The sequence below is a fragment of the Panicum virgatum genome, chromosome 7K (genome assembly GCF_016808335.1).
Source record: "Panicum virgatum strain AP13 chromosome 7K, P.virgatum_v5, whole genome shotgun sequence".
NCBI classification, from domain to species: Eukaryota; Viridiplantae; Streptophyta; class Magnoliopsida; order Poales; family Poaceae; genus Panicum; species Panicum virgatum.
The window spans coordinates 46636029-46657967 of NC_053142.1; the positions used below are offsets into that span (position 1 = coordinate 46636029).

The 21939-nt window shown below is 45.8% G+C and overlaps 2 protein-coding genes across 6 annotated transcripts; one reads left to right on the forward strand and one right to left on the reverse strand.

The window, feature by feature from the left end:
* Positions 1–2995: 2995 nt before the first annotated feature.
* On the reverse strand, positions 2996–9149 carry LOC120641707 (galacturonokinase-like). Of its 5 annotated transcripts, none has more exons than XM_039917917.1 (14): positions 8846–9149; positions 7698–7811; positions 6830–6901; positions 6515–6558; positions 6219–6327; positions 6075–6140; positions 5625–5704; positions 5257–5356; positions 4642–4817; positions 4437–4477; positions 4331–4359; positions 4193–4262; positions 3614–3703; positions 2996–3518 (listed from the first exon to the last, which is right to left on the reverse strand). In XM_039917917.1, exons 1-14 carry the CDS (start codon positions 8912–8914, stop codon positions 3250–3252), a joined length of 1329 nt encoding a protein of 442 aa, XP_039773851.1. In that variant the 5' UTR covers positions 8915–9149; the 3' UTR covers positions 2996–3249. The 5 variants fall into 5 exon arrangements, with proteins under 5 accessions (XP_039773851.1, XP_039773854.1, XP_039773852.1 ...); XM_039917920.1 differs by lacking the exon at positions 8846–9149 and adding an exon at positions 8264–8820 and having other exon boundaries at positions 6219–6292; XM_039917918.1 differs by lacking the exon at positions 8846–9149 and adding an exon at positions 8171–8816.
* A 10119-nt stretch (positions 9150–19268) lies between these two features.
* LOC120641708 lies at positions 19269–20146 on the forward strand. Its single transcript, XM_039917921.1, has one exon. The coding sequence runs from the start codon at positions 19360–19362 to the stop codon at positions 19888–19890; it is 531 nt and encodes a 176-aa protein (XP_039773855.1). The 5' UTR covers positions 19269–19359; the 3' UTR covers positions 19891–20146.
* Positions 20147–21939: the final 1793 nt, after the last annotated feature.

A 21939-nucleotide genomic window follows, 5' to 3' on the forward strand; every position in this document is an offset into this window, starting at 1 on the left:
CCCCTCCCCCCAAGTGGCTCTAGATCCTAGAAGGCGAGAACGCCTCATCAGATTTCGTGGATAGCGTGACAGGATGCGCCGGCCGTTGCGTCGTCTGTCCTCGTCATCCTATCCTGTTCTGCTCTTGGCCGGCCGGTTCCTTGGTGCGTCCTGACGCTTCCTCCTCCCGCTGCTGCTGCTTCTTCCGCTTCTTCTTCATCAATCAGAGCACTCGTTAAGATTCTTTTCGGGCGTTTGCTACAGTGCTATATTATTGTCCTTGTGTTGATCTGCGCTTCATTCAGCCTGCTACCGGATGTCGCCAGAAGATTTAGATTACTAAACTCAAACCGTCAACGGCGAGCTCTAATTTTATTTGGCCCAGTGCGCTGGACGCGATGAAATGCTCCATTCCGGCGTAACATGCGTCCCGTTTGGAGCGTACGGTACGGATCGGCCGGCGCGCGGCCTATGATTCTGCCGCTGACACGGAGCACTCTAGCTGGCGGAACGCCCGCCCCCCATGCTGATTAGTGGTTGGACTCCGATCCATCACCAGCCACACCATCTCAATCATTCATCAGCGCCTTGTTTTATTTTAGAGTAAAATGCACAAGGGTCCTTAAACTAGTTGACATGTTCTGTTTAGGTCCATAAACTTCGAAAGTGCATTTTTAGGTCCATGATCTATTCAAGTGTGTCAATTGAGGTCTAAAACGCCTCTGTCAGCGTTGACCACCTACGTGGACCGCCACGTCGGATCTAACGTGGACAACATATTTGCACATTGACCCTCCCGAGCCGAGTCTTCCTCAATTCTCCCCGTCCTTTCAGCTCCTCCTCTGCTCCCGCACCGTGCGGCCGCCGCAGCCCTGTTGCTCGGCTCCTGCCTGGCCGCTACTCGGCTCCCTCCCCGCGCCGGCCATGGGCGCGCCCCTCCTCCCTCCCTCTCCCTCCCTCTCCCTCCCGCTCGAGCTCACGGGGGGCAGAGCAGGGCGCCGCCGCGGCCCCTGCTTCATGGCCAGCAAGGCCGGGCACGCGCGGCGGGCGAGCACCCTGCCTGCTCGCGCAGAGCAGCGAGCCGCGCCGCCCCTCCCCACCTCGAGCTGGCCCGTGCGCTGGCACCGGCGGCGCGGAGGAGGTGCAGAGGACGGCGGCGTCAAGGAGGCGGCGGCGGGCCTCCCTCTGCTCACGGCGGCCACGGCCCCTGCTCGGCCGGGCGCGCGCGAGGCGAAGGTGGAGGCGACTGGGCGAGCGCCGCGGATCCCCGGCCCTCCCCTACACACGCAGCGCGGCGGAGTAGTGCGGACGGCCCGCGGGTGGCTCGCCCACGGCGCGGCGGAGGCAGGGCGGCCCGGGCCCCCTCTCCTACTCCATGGCAGGCCCGCTCGAGCTCGGCCGGAGCGGCGCGCAGGGCGTGGAGGAGCGGGAGCGGGAGCGGCGGCACGGGCCTGCAGTAGGGGAGCGGCGCGCGGGGGCGCGCGTCCAGGCAGCGGCAGCACAGAGCAGCGGCTCCGGCTGCTCTTCCTCCCCTGCGCTCCCGCTCGCCCTCGCACGCGGTGAACCCCGCCATAGCCATGCTCGGCTCCGGCCGCCGCCGCCATGGCCCCGCGCGAGCTGCAGGGGGCGGCGACAGATGGAGCAGGGGATGGGGCGGAGCCGGCGCAGGGGAGGAGAGGAGGGAGGGGCCGCCGCAGCTCCATCTCCCCAGCACCGCAACTCCGTCCGCCCATGGAGCCACGGAGGGCTGTGCCAGGCTCCGTCCACCCATGGAGCTCCGCGGCGGGCCTCGCGGGGCTGCGGCGGGCCGGCGGGGGCCAGGCACGGCGGCCTCCTTCCCCCTCCCCTGCGCCGCCTCCCTCCCGAGCTCCGGCGGTGGCCCTCTGCTCCCCATCCTCCTCCATGCGCGGGCGCGGGGCGGCGACCCTCCCCTGCTCCCTCGGCGGCGAGTGCGGACGGCGGAGCGCGACGGGGAGGAGAGGGGGTGATTTGCATATATGCCCCGCTCTCGCAACAGGCCCAGTCCACGTTAGATCCGACATGGCGGTCCACGTAGGCGGTCAACACTGGTCAAAGACGTTTTGGACCTCAATTGACACACTTAAATAGATCGTGGACCTAAAAATACACTTTCGAAGTTTATGGAACTAAACAGAATAGGTCAACTAATTTAAGGACCCTCAGTGCATTTTACTCTTTATTTTATATATCTACTATCCAGGCGCTATGCAATAATGCGCCTTGTTTAGCGCTAGGGTTCGTTCGGGATCTATCCGAGGATCATGCCGAACTCAACGATGCCACTGGCACGATCGCATCACGACCTCGCACCTGCTCTGCTGCTCGGCCATGTCCCTTCCGTCCTTGGGAGGACGGTCCCGGTGTACTTGTGCGGTTGGGCTTGCTCAAGTTTTTGTTTAACAATTGGAATAAGAATATGATAATCTTTTCCAACTGATTGCTCGCGACTCGTGAGGCCTCCGCGGAAAGGACGCGTCGGAGGCATCGGACCCGCCGCACCGATCGGGATTCGGGAGCCACGAGGCAAGAACATATACCAACCTTTTAATCCGCAGGCACCTAAATCGGTGCAGGTAAAACTAAATAAAAAAATGTAGATAGATGGAGCAAGCAATCATCTGTGTGCATGCAAAATTTGAGCTTGCACAAAAATCTGTGAAGGAGAAACATAAAGGTGAAATCAGCACTTAAATAGTTGCGGGTGGAACTGTTCGTGTGTCCACAATCCGCAACTATTCAAACGATGATTTCTCTTTTTTTCCTTCTTGCATATATTTTTGTTCAAGTTCAACCTTTGCATGCGTGCAGATGATTGCGTTCTCTATCGATCCATGTAAATCCGTTTATAAGGTGGCTTCCCAACGCGGCCACAGCCCACAGCGGTAGCGAGCAGAATGGGCCCGGCGATGCCCGTGGGCCGCGGCGGCCGAAACCACATACCACCAACCGATGGTCTGCCAACCAGTAGATATAGAACATCGCAAACGACGAGAGATTAGTCTACACAGTGCATCCCACCTCTTTTTCGCTCGAAAATCTTATTGTTCGATACAAACGCGAACGCCACGCTTATTGCTTCGTAAGTTCGTATACAAACGAATGGGTCAAATGGACAGCACGCAACGTACAAGGATGCTCTGCACCCTCACTCACTCAGATACTATACGTCGCAAATAACTGACACTCCCAGGCCCAAACGACACGAGGGTGGGGCAAGCCCTCTTCACACCGCCGCCCCCGTCAGGGCCATCACGAATGGAGGCGGTCGTCGGGCAATATGACGCGCGCGGAGTCCCCGGGCTCGCAGACCAGCACGCGGCGATCCTCGGGGATCCTGGACACCAGCTCAGGCTGTGCCTTCTCGTACTCGGCTGCGACGTACCAGGCCGCCTCCTTGGCGCGGTCGCTCTCCACGATCGCCAGGCAGCAGCCCCTGAAGCCGGCGCCGCTGAACCGGGCGCCCAGGACCCCGGGGGCCTTCAGGAGGATCTTGTACAGCTGTATCATCTCTTTGCTCCCTGCAGGTTTCGGACAAACCATTGTGTCACGGACAAATAACTGAAGATCAACAGTGTACTGGTGCCAGCGAGGCAGTGTAATTGTAGCAACATACCGCATTCGTAGTTGAGTATGGAGCTACGACCAGATGCAGAGATCAGCTGCCCAAGTTCTTGCAGGTTCCCACGAGCCCATGCATCTCTGCCTGAACAAACAATAAACTGTCAGGCTGTTGCACGTCCATTTCAGGCTTGCATGGAGACACAAAGGAATGAAGTATCAACTGTTTCTGGGTAGCATACCCAGCAAAACTGTATGATCAACACAAAATGAGCAAGTAATCAGTAGCCAGTAAGGCTAATATGGCAATATACCCAGTTGTTGAGTTCTCATTGGGATACTACAAGTAACAGATGCCATGTATAATGCTGAACATTTTTTTTTTGGTATCTGCACAGGTCAAGACATGTGCAAGACCAGTTTAAACATGAATGGTTATTTTTGAAACAGCTTAATCATGAATAGTAAAGAGTAATACTAGATTATTAGTAAGCCCACTATGATAAGATATGCAGTGAGTAGTATGACGAACTGTGAATTTGTATACATGAGCACCAAACTATATCATGAGAAATATTTAAACTGGTGAATCAAATACATCGAAATGCAGATACTAAACATGTGATTAGCTCACCCTTAGCAACCCGCTTCATTTCAGAAAAGTAGTGCTCAGCTCTCCTGGAAAGATTTTCTTCCAATACACACTGCAGGATCAAATCATGTTGGAATTGCATGGAAAGTTTAAGAAATTGGAGCTAAAAGTAATCATTACCTTCTGAGCCTCATATACAACTGAGTCAACTGTAATCACACAAACAATGGATTTCAGACAAATTATACTTGTAGTTACAACAACTAATATTTCTTAGATCATGTACCATTACGAAGTATATTTGATGCTTCTTCACATCCTGAAGCGCTGAGGATTCAAAAAAGATAGTCAAAAAAAATTTGTCTGCATTATTAACATGGCAGCTATTAAAAGATACTGAAAAACAATAAATCTCAACCTTTTTATAGTTGAACATAAGAGTTTTTTTTTTTTGTATGACCAAACTTAGCTACACTAACAGAAGAACTCACTGCAAAAGAGCACAGGCAGCCTCTTTGCACTCAAAAACTCGTGTATTATATCCACGCTTCTTCGGCAGATTATGTTGCAGTCCTGAAAATGCCAACAAAATATTGAACGGTAGATGTCCCTGAGGCTGCTGGCTTTTACTCAGCTCTGAGAAGTAGACGTAGGAAGGTGAAGCAGTCTACTGAAGTAAGAGAATCTCAGTCACAACAAATGCAAATGGAGAACACTGTAATGAACACCATCCAACAGACTATATGCATGAAAAACACAAAATCCGCTAGGCAGAAGTTAACACAATCAAGGGTCCCCAAAGTTTAGAAGCATCAGCAATTTGAACTTATGTAAAAAGATGGCACTTGAGAAAAATTTAAAAACTAGACCAACCTAGGAGGAACTAGGTGGCTTTATATTTTTATTAAGAAAATAGGCACCCAAAACGAGGATTTGATCTAGGTGGACATCCACACCCACAACCAACTGAGCTACTAGAGCAAAATTTCATCATGCAAACATATATCATAATATTTGTTTTCTTAAATAAGTGAATAACTCAATGTTACCCTTCGAACATGATTAGAAAAAAATCATATCAGATAAAGAAATAAAATAAGTATTACCTTGCAGTCCATGAAGGTGAGATAACCATACTGTGACAACAAAATGGCAGATGGATCTAGAATGCCATTTTCAAGACCCAAGTATTTATTTTCAATGGACCTGACAAATAGGAATAGTGAGTTAAGTGGACTGCCAAAACCCTAATGCCCATTAAGAGTTTTTTAAACACGCACACGCCAGGGTGTGTGTGTTGGGGGGAGAGGGGGGGGGGGCAAAATATTAACTATAAAGTAAGGAGAAAAGGCACGCTGCTAGCGTATTGGACTATGATTTTAGGAAGTTCAACAAAGCTGCTTGTAGTCAAATCAGGTACATGCATCCATGAATCGTATCCTCATAAGATCTTAATGGAAAGGGAAAAACTTACTTGTCCAACTGAATGTTATCCACAGATGATACAACCAGATCATTTACATTTTCTAAAGCCAGTAAATAGGCAATGCCAACCTGTTGAGGAGCATACACAGACAATTAGCTTATGATCGTATTACTGGTCAAGATATTATTTTTCTTACAATATTTTTTGAGGGCATAGGGGAATGTAACAGAAAAATCAACTTCACAATCGTGCACAAACCTTGCTAAGGTCTCCAAGTAACATAATGTGTTTCAATTTATATGCTTGTGAAGTTGATTTTCCATTTATATGCTTGTGAAGTTGATCAAGTTATATAGCAAGATTTAATACATACATAACATGCAAATAATTTAGAACCATGTCTATTGTCCTAATTAAATATTAAGCTCCAACATACAACATATAGGTCTAGAAATAACTTTGCTCAAGTAAATGGATATAACATATCAGTTAGATTACCGCTGCAGAAGAACTAAGCCCTGAGCTATCAAGACCTTTCACACCAGAAATATAGCCTATGATACCCTACAAGAAGTCATTTGTTAGTACTTTTAAAGTTTAAGGTATTCTGGACTGTTTAAGAGATAAATGCAATGGGGTTACCTTCCTGAGATCATATCCACTATTCTGCAGTGCATAAACAGCACCTCTTGCATAGCTTTCCCAGTTTATGTTCTCTGGGTTATCAATAGGCTTTTGTAAGTCATCAACTCTGTTGCCCAAAAACGATGGAACATGTGCGATGCATGTTAGCTTGGTGGTATTGAAATATTAAGTAAGCAAGGATTAAAGCATAAGGAGTCTTATATTTTATGAGCAATCTTTTCCATCAGATTGGGTTAGCTCACTATGCTTTTTGATGGTTAGAGTGAAAACTTTATAGATTTGTATAGTGTTACCTGAATCGTATAACACCTTCAAATTGGCCAGATTGGAGTAAAACCTGTAATCAAAAAAAAATTGCTGGTTTTATAGACAATACAGCACTAATCTGAAATCATCAATAAAATCGCACAAGAAGAACTTCTACTTTGCACAGAGACCATACGTTATCCTTGTGATGGCACATTTATCAAACATGTAAACCAGAAAATATGAATACAAAAATATAAATGCCCAGGAGCCAGTGTAGTGCAATCTTATTAGTTCAGCACAAAGAGTTTAACTTGTAATTTTTTAAAAAAAAACTTCAAGTAAATGTAGTATTTACCAACCTCAGAATCGTTAGAGGGCACAAAACCAAGGAGTACTCCATAATTTATGGTCATTGTTGTGACAATTCCACCCTGTCAGATTGCAAATTAAAATTTAATAAGCAGAATGTGGTGACTGTTAATACAATGTTTCGAGTAACAATCAATGGGGTAGCATAACATTCAAGCATTCATCAGAATGAATTTGTTGGTTCATGCACTCTGATTGGTTAGGCTGCCTTTGTCATAGTACGTATCCAGCACAAAACAGAATAATTCCAGTCAGTTTGATATAGTACGTATCCAGCACAAAACAGAATAATGTATCCTTAGTCAGTGGCACAGTTGACTTCTTATGGTGCAATCCCCACTGTATTTACTCGCTCCTGCCCTTTCTACACCCTAAATCAAAATATTTGAACTGGGGCACTAGGCACATGTTACAAATAAAGGCTTAACTTTTATCAGCAGTAATCAGTTATCACCACCAAATCAAACCATAAAGTTCGTTTATTACACAATTGCTATGCCTAGCTTGATGCAACTTCCAAACATTTGACCAAAAAGAAGCCTAATATGGTCCTGGAATTCCGGACATCATCTAAGGAGACAGGGGGCATGTAACAACTAATAACCAGATTATCAGAAGTCAGTAACCTAAAATTATTGTGAAATCATCAAAGCTTGGCCAATGTTGGAGATGGTGGCACTATGTCAATATATCTCAAGAATAATACAACAGTACATCCAGAATATGACATATGTTGTCATGAGAAAATACAATTGAATGATGTCAACTGGCGAATTCGGGTAACTAACCATAATTTCTACTTTTAATTTCACCCTAATCATTACTTTATGTTCTGAAAAATATGAACAATATAGTCACCTGATGATCAATGTGAGCCCCCAAAGGGCAAATTCTGTAAGGGCAAGCGGCGACTTTAACCTCACGTTCATCCCTTCCACTAATCTCCACAACTATCTTTCGTACAATTTCCAACTGCAATACCACAAACAAGATGTAAAAAAGAAAACATTGCCATATACTAACTAACGAAATGAGCTTAAGGTCAACACCCTGCACTAACATGAGGTTTCACTAGTGAAGCTGCACAAATTAAAGATATTTGAGATCAAGCAATTTTAACGAGATCAATTTCCATCTCACTTATTTGGCTAGTTGCATGAACATGTGAGGTCATAGGAAACTAGCATATGGCAATAATATGCGCACAACCTCCCTGGCTGCTAAAACGGTCATAACTCATATGATGCTTGCTTATTTGAAAATTGAAACCAGGAAGATTTAGGTTCCAATTGAGACCAAGTCAATTATTCGAGAACGACAGCTCATCATACCTCAACACAACTCATCAATGACAAGTTTACAAGACATCACCCCAACACACACTGCACATCTTTGTTTCAGAAGGGAAAAAGTAACACCCTTACTCTTTATCTTCCACACATCATATGAAGCAAAAGCAGGGCAGGATCTTATCCCAAAATGCACCGTATCTCAATAACTACCGCCCAGCATTCCCACATTGATTCCAAGCTATGAAAGGCGTCTCCTGTGCTGAAACTTACACTAGCAAAAGGGACTGCAATGTGTTTAGCTAAAAAGGAATATTCGCATGCACCAGTGACCAGACTACCAAACCAGCACACTAGTAAAAGGGCTATCAACTCAATCAAAAGGACGCATCTGCAGTTAGCAGACACAGCAGAACCGAATCCAGATATAATGCTTAGAGATCAATTAACGGACAAATATATGGAGTACTGGTGCCGAAGCTGTACAACGGAGCAGCCATCGGTGGGCGCCCCCTCCCGAGCATATACACAGACACAGGCAGCTAGTATTAAGCTATACGATGCGGCATCGCACAATCTGAACCCGCGACCAGAAGCCACGCCCCTGAATCCCCCGAGCCGGCAAAATCTACGCCCGCGAGACCGAACCCCACAAGCTACACCCGCGACCCATGCGAATCGCCCCCTGGTCGGCGCGCAATGCCGCCAGCCTCTCACCTCCTCCTCCGAAGGCCACCGCGCCGGGCCTCCTCCACCACCACCACCACCACCACCCGGCGCCACCATTGCTTGGCCACCTACCACCGGTCCACCGCTCGCGCGCTCGCCGCCGGTGGCTCTGGCTGTGGCTCCACGCGTGCGGGCGGGAGCGGGCGTCGGCGCGGCCGCAGTGGCGCAGGCGCGGCCTCGAGTGGTGGCGGCGGGCGCGTGCGGGTGCGGGTGGTGAGATCGTGACCGGACGTGGTGGGGTCGGGGGGGATTTGCTCGCTCCGGCTCCTATTCCCCCCATTTATTATCCCCCCGCGTCCGCTCGGCGAGTCCTCGATTGGGCCGGGTTGGCCTCTTTCCAACCTCCATGGCTGCCATAATTGGGAGAGTGCAGTGGATGGATCAGTGACGCAACAAAGATGTTTTATTAACTTTAACAAATAATATAATTGCTAATAGATGTAAACTCTAGCCTGCAGTATTTTTATCTCACACCAAACAAGTATTAGCTACCGACTACAGTCAGCCAGCAGTATTTTTCTCTCACAATAAATTAGCACCTGCCACCAGCAACCGTCAGCCAATGAGTAACCTATTAAACGTGACAACGTGTTCTGATTTGTTGTGCTTCCAAGTTCCGAGCGCGGGGGGGGGGGGGGGGGGTGTTTGGCGTTTGGCGTTTCGGGCCTTGAGGACGAGGTGCGCCGCTGTGATTTTGCGGCATTCGGTGGTGTTTGGTTGCAAAATTTAGTCCCTGCATATTTGGTTTTAGGAATTAAAAGAAACTAGAGATCATTAAATAAATGCACAAAATACCATATTACTCCTAATCTGTATGCATCCTAGGGGTGAAATAATAGGCCTCATGTAGACTTTTAGTCCCCCAAAAACTTTTGAAGAGTGACTTCTATTTCCCCAACTACCGGTTTAGCCCAAAAAATCTTACCTATTTACTTCTTTAGCCCTATAAATCTCAAAAAAAAAATTGCGTAAGTCTCAAACCAAGCACCACCGCAGCCGCAACCTGCCATCGGCGGCGGCCAGCTAGAGTTGGGAGCTCGCACGTCACCCGCCGGAGGTACAAAAGAGCGCAAGCGATTCGCGAGGATAAGGACAGAGCAGACGGTCCTGTGCTGCAGCGGCCGTGAGTGACCCACTGACCCATGAGCCCGTGATCTGCAGCGCACCAAACAGGGATACAGGATGGTGGGATTTTGTTCTCTTCTTCAGAGATGAGAGATCAGATCAGGAGCGTCATCACCACTCAGCAGGAGGAGGAATTCATGACGAAAACACACTTGCTCGTCGCCACGGAGGCCCACTCCAGGTTTGAGTTATAGCCCAGTTGAAACCGAGATATTTCCGGGCCGACGCAACATGCAGGCCGGGCTGTGAGCCTAGCCTAGCCGCCGCCGCGGCCCCCCGACCCATCTCGCCTAAATCGTGTCAGCCCAACACAAATGGCCCATATAGGCAAAGGCAGCCCACAGCCCAGCTTGACCCAAGTGATATTCCGTCGCTCCATCTCCAAGTCAGTACAAGCGTTGAACACACACAGGTAGAAGAAGTCTCTCGGTCTCGGCAGTCAGCACTCAGCAGCGAAAGCAGCAGCATCTGGAAGAAGAAGAAGAACACGAGTCGCCATCGCTGCGCACGAACAAACTCCGGCGACTGACCGCGACGACGGCGAGTCCGCAGCACGTTTCCTGCTGCTGGTGAGACGACTGACGAGGAATCTTCGTTCGCGGCGCGCGCGGCTTTCTTGACCACCACACCAATTGCTGGCCGGCCGGCTCGATCGATTTCGTTCCCCTTCCCCGGGTGGAACGGCGAATGCCGGTAAGAACACGCTGGTGGCTGCTGGTCGATGTCGATGCGAATTTCCAATCTCGTGGTCGGAGATATTATCGATCGACTAGGCCGAGGATCTGTGCAGTGGTCGCGCGCGTCCCGCCGTGTCATGCTGTCAATACCTCTGCCAATTATAACTTACCCAGTAGTCTTCGTTCTCGGTCGACCTTGCCGGCGGGAACTGATCCTTGGGCGGCCGCAACTTGGTCCTTTGGGTAGCATTAGCAAGCAGGTCCAAGACCCCAAGTGATCTGATCGATCTCGCTCGACCTGTCGCCTCAACTGCGACGGCGAGCTCGGTTCGCACCGCGCGATATGATGATTATCGGATACTGTCTCTGTCAGTGAAGTTTCTTGGTTTCGTATATGGACCGGAATTCCTGTGGTCGAGCGACACGCGCGTCCTCGGAATTGCAGCCAGGGTTTTTTTTACCGACAGGTGACGTCAAACCGCCGCCCTCCGGTAGCGGTATACCGGACTGATTTGACCGGTTACTGTTTAAAACCGGACAAATTCAAATTTGAAACAAAAACACCAGTTCAAACGGCTCCAACCGGTAAGCCGGACCGGTTTGACCGGTTACCGGTCCGGTGAACAAAAAAACCAACGAAAAACTCATTTTAGTTCAAAATTTGAAAATTTGTATAATATGTTTTAGCCTAAATGAACTCTTCAACCCTCTTTTGTACTATTTTTACATTAATATAATGTATAACATGTTTTACATTGTATTTGTATATTTTTGTATGCACGCTTTTTTTATTTAACTTCAAATGCCCGCAAAGTATACTAAATGAACGAATATTTGAAAAAATTTGACACCATTAGATTCGTCGCAACTTGAAGTATTTTTAGAAAAAAAATTCTTTTTTTTGAATTTAAATTTAAATTTAAATTTTAAATTTGGGCCGATTTGAAACCGGCCGGTATCAAAATAAGTCTGGACCGGTTTGACCGGTTACCGCGGTTTCCAAACTGGTACCGGTCGGTAAGAAAAAATCCTGATTGTAGCACGGCATATCGGCTTTGGGACTCAGCTGGGACCGGAAAAAGCTGAGAAGCTCGAGTGCCGCATGCTCCAAAAGCACGAGAAGCGAGGGTTCCAAGCGACATCGATGACCGATTAAGGGCTCGTCCTTTTCGCCGCCTAAGACCGTCCACAGCGATAGGAGGAAATGGAGGAGTAAATCTACTGTTTGACACTGTAGATGCACTGTTTGGCACTGTAGACAGAGAGGGCGTGGGAAACGAGGCAAGAGCAAATTTGCTCTTGCTCTTGCCATTGTGGACAGCCTAAGGCGCACATCATACTACTAGATAATGGTACTGTAGCAACGACAAAACAAGTAGTAGTGGGGATGGAACAAGCTGATGATTATTACTCCCTCCGTTCCAAATTATAAGACATCCCAAAAAGTTTGGAGAGTTAAATAATCTCAAATTTGATCAAAATTATAGAGAAAAATATAAAGATTTATGATATCAAATTGATGGACTATAAAAATATATTAATAAAGAATCTAATAGTACTTAATTTATATAATAAATATTATTATTTTATTATATAAATTTGCTCACATATAAAATTTTTTGACTCTCCAAAATTATCGAAATATCTTATAATTTGGAACGGAGGGAGTACTACTTTATATATCAACATGCATGTGTGGCTCGCTGAAAGTTCAGCGGTAAACAAAGCACAGCTGAACAAACTTCCAGCAATGACAACCACTGCGTTCGGCAGGCTGGAGCTGGAGTGCTGTGAGAGAAAAATACTGTTACCTGGCTGGTGGCTGGAGGCTAGAACTGGAGGGATGTGAGAGGGAAATACTGTAGTGCTGAAGGCTAAACCACCAGCCGAACGCAGTGAACATGTTCAGCGTTCAGCTTTGAAACATCCCTTTCCTCGTGCGCAAGCGCAACCCCTTCTTTTGTTGAACGGTTGCGATGTGCGTGTGAAACCTATACTCCCATGATTCCATGACAATTATATGGTGCGATGTCATGTAGCCATGTATGATGTATCCCGACATTGTTTCCAAGCAAGGACGATTATACAAAAATGTTCGTCCAACGAAGCTGGGACAAGACGAACGCGCCTACTCCAATGATGTGACGGGTGTCCACTTTTCAAAGTCGGGTAATGGAATTGACCGTTGGTTCGCGACAAACGAACCTCCTACGCAGGACTATATATGACGACCTAGGCCTTGGCCTTGTTAGTTGCCTTTAAAATTCCAAAATTTTACAAGATTTTTCATCACATCAAATATTTCAACCTATGCATGAAGTATTAAATATAGCTAAATAAAATAACTAATTACACAATTTGTCTATAATTTGCGAGACGAATCTTTTGAGCCTAATTAACTCATGACAGAATAATAATTACCAAATACAAACGAAAATACTACAGTACTTTGCACCCAAAAGTTTTTATATCTAAACAGGGCCTTTAGTTGATCTTATAAAATTTTTGAAATGAAATCTTTTCACATTTGATGTATTAAATATAGATTAATCATAAAAATTACAGAATTCGTCTGTAAACTGTGAGACGAATTTATTAAGACTAATTAGTCCATCATTAGTAAATGATTACTGTACCAATTACTGTAGCAATTTAGTATCTAATTATGATCTAATTAGGTTCATTAGATTCGTCTCGTAATTTACAAGCAAACTATGTAATTAATTTTTATTTTGTCTAAATTTAATAATTCAATACATATAAAATTATTATTCGATATGATAGTTTTGGAATTTTAAACTTTACAACTAAGGACGTTTTAACCGTGCCAACTAATCTAACTGCCAGTGCCCAGTGCCGCTCCAGTTTCGATGGGGCGGGCGGGACGCTACATCGCTGCATGCATGCATCCTCTGCACAGCTGCACAGTCTCCAGTTTTCGATTATGCTTTTTAGGCCCCCTGCCCAGCGTATCTTTGCATGCAGCGTGCACCGGCCTAGCAGGGAAAAGTCAAACGTAGTCCAGCCAAGAATCTCTAGGACGCACAAGTACTGTTGGTACTGATGCTGTGCCCGTACGGATCAAAGGTAAGGCCATGTTTGGTTGAGGCATGAAAACGTTTTTATGAGAGAGAAATGAAGCTTTGACCACTAATTAGGGGTATTAAATAAAGTCTAATTATAAAATTAACTCCACAACTATGGTACTGTAGCAGTTACTCTAACTAATAACTAATGAGGCTTTTGACCGTACGATTAGTGAATAATTGAGCGTGTTTACTGTAGCATCACTGTAGCCAATCATGATGAAACTTGAGTCATTAGATTCGTCTCGAAAATTTACACTCATTCCTAAAAAAAATTTGCAAATAGACTTCATTTAGTACTACATGCGGGCATTCGTCTTTTTGTGCAAACTTGATGTGACTGTTCGCCAAACATGGCCTTAAGTTACCATGCTGCAGTGCCGGTTTGCTTAAGTTGGCAGTTTTTTTTTGAAATAAAAACAAGTTGGCAGTTGAAGGCTACTGTTACACTACCAGTACAATGCTAATTGCTAAATTAAGGGATCAATTGAACTGCAGAAATGTACTAGTGCTGAAGTGCTGATTGTGAATGTTAAGCCTTGGCTACTAGAAAAACTAGCATTAGTATAGGTCAAACAGTGTGGTTATTAACACCGGCGTCTAGCCGATGGAGGGCCCTTTAATACTGGTTGAAGCGTATCGTCACAAGTCACAGGTCACTAGAAAGGCACGCGGCAAAGCCGCGTAGGACTTGTATTTTATGTCGTAGTATTGTAGTTGGTAAAGATTTTAGATCATGCGTAGAGTAGCAATTATGGTATATAAGTAAATGTACAACATTTTGAAGTAACGTAGACAAATGCATCATTTCGCTGTTTTCGCATAGATGTCATGATGTACAGTCCGTTGTTGCACTTGATATATATTTTGGGCACCCTAATGTGGTGCCAATATTATTTAAGTAATATATTATTTTAGGTATCAAAATGGAACTATGATATTTTTTACTATATTTATTGTGGTGAAAGAAGGAGTAAAGTTATTTATTAGGGAGGACATGCAGTCTAAAAATGCGTATAATTCGACTTTGAATCATAAGATTTCGACTTTGAATCATAAGATTTAGACGCGACGACCACGAGGATGGCGAGAGGGAGGCGGGACGGGGGAGGGCGCGCCGGCGGCATGGCCATGAGACGACGGCGAGGACCGGGTGGTGCAGGAGTTGTCCGCTATCGGGTTCGCGAGGATTCGCGATGGCTCGGATCGAAGATGAAGTGGGTGGGAGACCCGTGCCAAACCGCATTGGACGGACAAGATTGCCTGATCGCTTCATCCGACGATTAATGGGTTATGGGGCGACGTGGCTTGATGGTTTACCCGCTTTTGATGCAGAATTCGTATATACAGATGTGAATTTTTCAAGGGTAAATGTGCATGCACGGTCACGAGATTCAAAACCCACAACCTTCGGTGTGCATGCACGGGTACACGCATAGCTACCCTACCATCTCATCTACGTATCACATGTGACTAGGTGTGAGATGTTTTCCTTTTGAAATAACTCATAGCTAAGTGCAAGCGTCCGGGTCCGACGATTTTTTGCAAAATCAGTGGTAAATCACTGTTTCCCATTGTTCCACAATGAAATCGACTGTGACGTGCAATGAAGCAGATCCCGGCGACATTCTCTGCTGGCTTCACCCTGCCCGTGGAGGATCATTTAGTACCAGATCAAGACACCGACCGGTACTAAATGACCGCGCCATTTTAGTACCGAGCCAAAACACCAACTAGTACTAAAAGGTAACATGCATTTAGTACCGGTTGATGTTTTGGTTCCGGTAATAAAATGGTTTCGGGAGCTTTCAAATTAAGAGTCGATACTAAAATAGCTCTATGCCACCTTTAGTACTGGGTAAAGAGTGATCGGTACTAACCATGTGCGACGAAAGGTCGTTTTTCTAGCAGTGATTGGTCTCTATAAAGTTTTTGACATCCTTTTCTGAATTCCGGTCATAGGATAACACTCGGAGTTTTATTTGTGTATAACGCTACTTTCACTTCCATTTTCATTTCCAATGAGGTTTAGGATTTATGGGGCCTGCAGTTGTTTCTCACCACCAAAAGAAAATCACAGCACATAAAAAAGGAAAAGTTTGAGTTACACTCTCAAACTGTTGCAGAAGTTCGATTTTCAACCTTCAATTACATAACCAGATAACATAGGCTGTCTAACTGTTGAATCTGGACGAATTTGGCCCTTAGGTGGTTTCTAAGGTGGTTCTGTATTTTTAAAAAATAAAAAATCTAATTAGATCTAAAAAACCAAAATTAAATCAGAAAAATATGAAGCTAGTGCCAATTTTTTTTCTAAAAATGCAACCTATCTATTATTACTTTATTTGAATCTTAGTTATTCAAAATAATATATATATATAGACATAACTATGAGAAACCAAATATTATAAAAATAAAAAATATATCTAAATAACTAGAAAGTATCATGCCAATAGATAGGTTACATTTTTAGAAAACTTTTGGTACTCATTTTGTATTTTTTTAATTTAAAATTAATTACTTATAAATTTAAAATGAATCCCCTTCACTCGGACTTTTGTATAGTTCGAGTGTGTAACCCGGACTTTTACCCATAAAAAAATATAAGAAGGAGATTGAGCTTGAAGAAGTCCTAGTGAATTATAACAGCATGCATGACAGTTGATCTTAACTGCTAGCTGCAAGAGAGGAACAAAGGCCGTGTTTGGTTTTCTGCACTAGAGTGTACTACGAAACTTTGACCGCTAATTACGGTGTTAAATAAAGTCAGTTTACAAAACCAACTCCAGAACTCCGTGCTAGTAACTCTGAATAATCTAACGAGGTCTTTGACCGCGTGAGCAGAGGATAGTTACTGTAGTATTACTGTAGCCAATCATCGATTAATTACCATCATTAGATTCGTCGCGAAAATTTTTACCTATTCCTAAAAAGGTTTTGCAAATAGATTTCATTTAGCACTCCATGCATGCGAGATTTTTTCTCAGCTTGTGTGCACTAGGACCTCTATTGTGAACCAAACAGGGCCAAAGTAAATGCATGCACATCACGAGAGCGGTTGTTTAATTGTGTTTCAGCTGCATCTCAGAGTTTAAAATAGTACTCTTCGCTAAGCGCTGGCTAGCTAGCGGAATAACTGCATGTTCTTTTCTTTCGAAATTGCTGTGTCACGTTTCCGTTCATAAATGTTACGAGCAAAAGGCCGGCTACGAAACAAATAAAATTCAGATGCACGTACGTACGGTAGTGTACCCGCGCCAGCAGAGATCGTCGTGATGCCAAGAAGGAATCCACATGACATGCACGTTGCCGAGGCCCGAGAGGGGTAGAGAAACTTTGTCCAAACTCCCACTGATTAGCGGTTACTAATGACTGCTACCTGTTTATATTAGTATGTTACTGAAAAATAGAGTGAAGGGCTTCCGATCCATGCATTACAAATGACTGCTAGCCATGTCGATGCTAGTGTCTCCTTCCCTAGGGCATCTGGATGTACCACCAGGCCTTGTTCTTATTTTTTTTAAAGAAAAAATAGGCTTTGTTGTGGGGGTTTCAACGTTTCACCTCCTGGCCTGTACTTAAAAACACACACTCGGCCTGTGTATCAGATCGACCGCAACTTTCTAGAGGCTACGACCATTCTGAACTAGTACATTATAGCAACATTATGAAGTGGAGGAACTTCCACATGTATACTACTTAACGAGTGAAAATAATTGAGTTTGCTTGGTTTAGTGATGAGAGATGCTCCCATTAGTGCTGATCTTACTGGAGCTTCAAGTGTGTCACGTGCCTCACCGCAATTTGCCACTAACTTACAACGAAAAACGAACTGTAAACAACCCCCCCAAAAAATGTCGTTTCTCATCGGTTGTCACAAGTCACAACCATGACCGCTGACTCGCTGTGTGAGGACTCCACATGACGGAGCGCCTGGGAGAGTACGTATACTACTACGTAGTAACAGGAGCAGCCACATGTCAAGTGTTTTTCCTTTTTGGCAGGTGAGGAAGCCACATGTCAAGTTGTCATCAACCAAGGTGTCAATCATGTTACATCTCTAGATCAAGAGCACAACATACAGTGACACGGGGCTTATGAAATTAAATGAATTGTAGCTATATTAGTACTAGTAGCATTTGGATAGTGAGGAACGGGCCAAATTCTCAGAGCAGACACTACTGCACCAGTAGGCAGCAGTAGCGATGCAAGAAAGGTGAAAGGGAATCCGCCGCTACACTGACCAAAATGATTGGTCTCCTGCTGCCAGCCGGTTCGGTTTCCCCGTCGTGATCCCAAGTAATAATCCATCAATCTTATTACCAACCAAATAATGATCATCGGCCTCACCCTAGCTCGCGAATAAAATCAGCCACCAGCAACTCCTGCAGGGAGACGACGACGACGGCGATGCAACGAACCCCTCGCCATGAGACACTTGCCCCCCGCGTTTAACCACCGCAATGGCGGTGTTCGGACTTTGGTTAAGCACTCAGACTAAAAAAACACGCAGCCATCATGTGGTACGTTCGTACAGGACGACACGATCGGTAGCGCCGGTGCAGGAAGAGATGGACGCCGCCGCCGTAGATCCCAAAATCTGAAGAAAAAGAAAATTTCAGGCCAGAATACTCTATCCAAGTCAATGCTGCCATTGCCAACCGCCAAAATGATTAGAGGCAATCACAGGCAGCTGGCTGGCTAAGCGCAGGAAATTAGTTCTAGTATAACGCCTGGCTGGTGCATTATTCAGTGTGATCATCACACGTCGCTAGTGCCTTCGATTACCTGCCATGTTCTGAATTCTGATCCCTCCCTCTCTCTCTTCCAATGCGTGCATCCAGCAGCGAATCCAGAGGACGTCTCGCTGGATTCCTGGCCGCCCAAAGCCGCTAAGCGCAGAGGCTCCGACGCCCGCGAGCTGCTGTGGATCTGCAGCAGAGGCTCCGACGCCCGCGAGCTGCTGTGGATCTGCAGCAGAGGCTGGAAAACTTGGTCAACTTGTGCTTTTCGAAGCAAGGCTTGTTGGTAAGGTAACCGTAAGCTCTGCAGATCGGCGGCGCTTCATTTGACTGAATATTGAGTGAGCGCAGGTGACGGTAGATTTGCAGCGGTTTTCGATCCGTTTTCCCTGGATCTGAACCGCCCACGGTGCTTGAGCTCCTCGACAGAAAAGAAACAAAATTTCAGATAAGCTTGCACATTGCCAGACTGACGCAGAAGGCCGCATTTTGCCCTAGACTAGATGGCATATTGTACAGTAGAAGCCTATTGAAAAAAAACTGGCATTTTTTTTGAAAAAAAAACTGAACTGGCATTTTTTTTTGAAAAAAAAAACTGAACTGACATTCTCGTTCCAGCAGAAACCTCAACCTATACTCCAGTTAATTGGAACAGAGAGAGAAAACCACAAAGAAAAATACAAGGTGGGACCCACCGGAGAAGGAGCCTTAACTGGGGCCCACACACCCACTCCTGCCTTTAAATTCCCCCCTCCATCGGCGCCGCAGAGCTCCCATCCCACCACAGCATCCCAACGGAACCCGTTGAAAACGCACCCAAGGCCACCATAATTTCCGTCCCCCCAAGTTCGTAGCCGAGAGAAGGAGCGGAAATGGAGCAGTCCGGCCCCAAGAAGTCGAACAAGATCACCGAGATCGTGCGCATGCAGCAGATGCTCAAGAAGTGGCGCAAGCTCTCGGTCGCCCCCAAGCACCCCGGCTCGCCGACCGCCGGCACCGGCGCCGATGGCAACGGAGGCGGCGGCGGCGGCGGCGGCGAGAGCAAGGCCAAGAAGTTCCTCAAGCGGACGCTGTCCTTCACGGAAAGCCCGCCCTCGGGCTCCCCGCCGCCGCCGCCCAAGGGGCACCTGGCGGTGTGCGTGGGCCCCGCGATGCAGCGGTTCGTCATCCCGATGGAGTACCTCAAGCACCGCGCCTTCGCGGCGCTGCTGCGGGAGGCCGAGGAGGAGTTCGGGTTCCAGCAGGAGGGCGTGCTCCGCATCCCCTGCGAGGTCCCCGTCTTCGAGACCATCCTCAAGGCCGTCGAGAAGAACAAGAAGGACGCCGCCTTCTGCTACTGCAGCGTCGAGTACGCCGCCGACGAGGTCGCACGCGGCACCCCCAACAACCCGCTCTGCAGATAGGTGGAGTTCAATAACAAAACAAAGCAAAAGAAAATGTTCTATTTTTTTCTTTTACATTTTCCTTGTGTTTTGTAAGCGTGGTGTGGTGAGGGATGAATCGATAGTATCTCCCCCCACGGAGTAGAATTACTGCCTGATTTTATCTCTGTTGAGCTGAGCTGATCTGGACTGGGTAATGCAGCCACCATGGATGCAACCGAACTATGGAAAGATTGATTGGAAATGAAGGATTTTTCTGTGTTCTGTTGAAAGACAATGAGTAGGAACTATTCCTAACTGAAAGACTGTGAATCACCGATACTTCACTAACCAAGCCGTACCCATATCCGATACTTGCGTATCCGATACTTCGATACTCTGATACTCTCTCTATACTACCACTATGTCATTTTATAAACTCACGTATCGCCGTACCCGTATCGCGTATCGGTGATAAGATTTGATATTTTTTTTTCGCTGTTCGTCCTTTTGTCATCCTTGATTTGCAGTAATTGCTCTTCCAACGTGAAGTGCATCACGGATGTTGATAAAGAATCTTGACTAGTTGGGCATACTATATTGTGCTTCATCAGTACATTTGTGTACTAATCTAATGAAACGGTTGCAACTTTGGAATTAATTTGTGTGTAGTTTGATCAGACGCTGGAATATCAGACTATTAAAGTAATCACTTGTTTTTTTCATTTAGCCAAGAGCCTTTTAACTAATACGCTCCCTATCTCAAAATTTCTCTATTGATGTATCATTGTTATAATCCAAAATCATAATCATGATTATGTACTTTTGAATACAAATTTGGTAACATCAGTTTTGGGTCACAAAATATATGTTCTAATCATTGGTCAAATCTTACCCGAACTCCTTAAAGAAACAAAATATTCCTGTATATTTTGAGATGGATTACTACTCATTAGGGCAAATTATGTGGCATGTTTTTTTTGTTTTTTTATTCAACATGTGGTAAAGATTGATGAAGACTTACCTGAACGAAGGAACCAGCAACAAGCTCTAGCAGCCAGTCGTTTGGTGGAAGTCAAGAACAGATTTCTGTAAAAAGTTACTGGTCCTAGAGCAATGTACCAGTGCATTTCGGGTGTCCACACTGGTAATAGCTAATACTAACTACGTAGTTTGATGATGTGAATGTGGGAGATAAAGGAAAATAATATTTTATACTATTGGACCCACATGCTCCTCTCACATGTTCTTGAGCTATGTGAAATAAATCAACTATTTGTTCGTCGTTAGTGACTACTCTCTCCTATTTTTTTATTGTCACATTAGATCTAGCTAGCTAAATAGCTAACTACTGGGGACGCTCTTAGTTGATTGTTTAATAGGGCCGGCCAGAGGCTAAAGTATCCCTTGCGTCACTGGACTCTAGGAACCGGGGCATCCCCGGCTGGACCGCCCTCCACTCTAGCGAGGACGTGTCTAACGGGATTCGAACCCGGGGTTGCTACTCGAAAGTTGGAGGAGCTACCCGGGTCCTCCTTCCGCTCCTACTTGCTAGTAGCAGCTACGTAGTCTGCTAATGTGGAGGTGAGAGATAAAAGAAAACATTATTTTATATTATTGAACCACACGCTCCTCTCTCATGTTCTTTGACTATGTGAAATAGATTAGTTATTTGCTCGCCGCTAGTGACTACTCTCTCTTCTACTTTTTTATTATCATATCAGATCTAGCTAGCTAAATAGTTAACCATTACGGACGCCCTTGACTGCTTCCAATCAGCCCTTAGTTGTAAGAAGGCAAGGTGCCATGCTTTAAACAGGGTCAGGATAGGAGTTTCAACGGCTCCTGCTCTCACCGGTCCACTACGAGAAGCTTGGCAACTTACGAACGAGCAGGGAATCAACACTTCGTCCTTTCATGGAAGTCCATCGAGGCATCAAGTCTATATATTCCTTATGAAATTCAGATTTGGCTCTCGTTTTGCTGCATCAGGTTCTGTATATTTCATGGTTTGTCTTTTCAGATTTTCATTCTATCTTGAAGGTAAAAGGTTGGAACAATATCTTCAGACTTCAGTCCTTCAGTTCTCAT

What these genes read in the sequence shown, in the direction of transcription:
- LOC120641707 (XM_039917916.1), bottom strand. Translation starts at nt 7,901, where the DNA reads ATGTTAGTGCAGGGTGTTGACCTTAAGCTCATTTCGTTAGTTAGTATA. An exon ending in GAAGGTGTTATACGATTCAG is followed by an intron (nt 6,328 to 6,514) that starts GTAACACTATAC and finishes TTTGGGCAACAG; the next exon opens with AGTTGATGACTTACAAAAGC. An exon ending in GATAACATTCAGTTGGACAA is followed by an intron (nt 5,357 to 5,624) that starts GTAAGTTTTTCC and finishes CCTATTTGTCAG; the next exon opens with GTCCATTGAAAATAAATACT.
- LOC120641708 (XM_039917921.1), top strand. Translation starts at nt 19,360, where the DNA reads ATGGAGCAGTCCGGCCCCAAGAAGTCGAACAAGATCACCGAGATCGTG.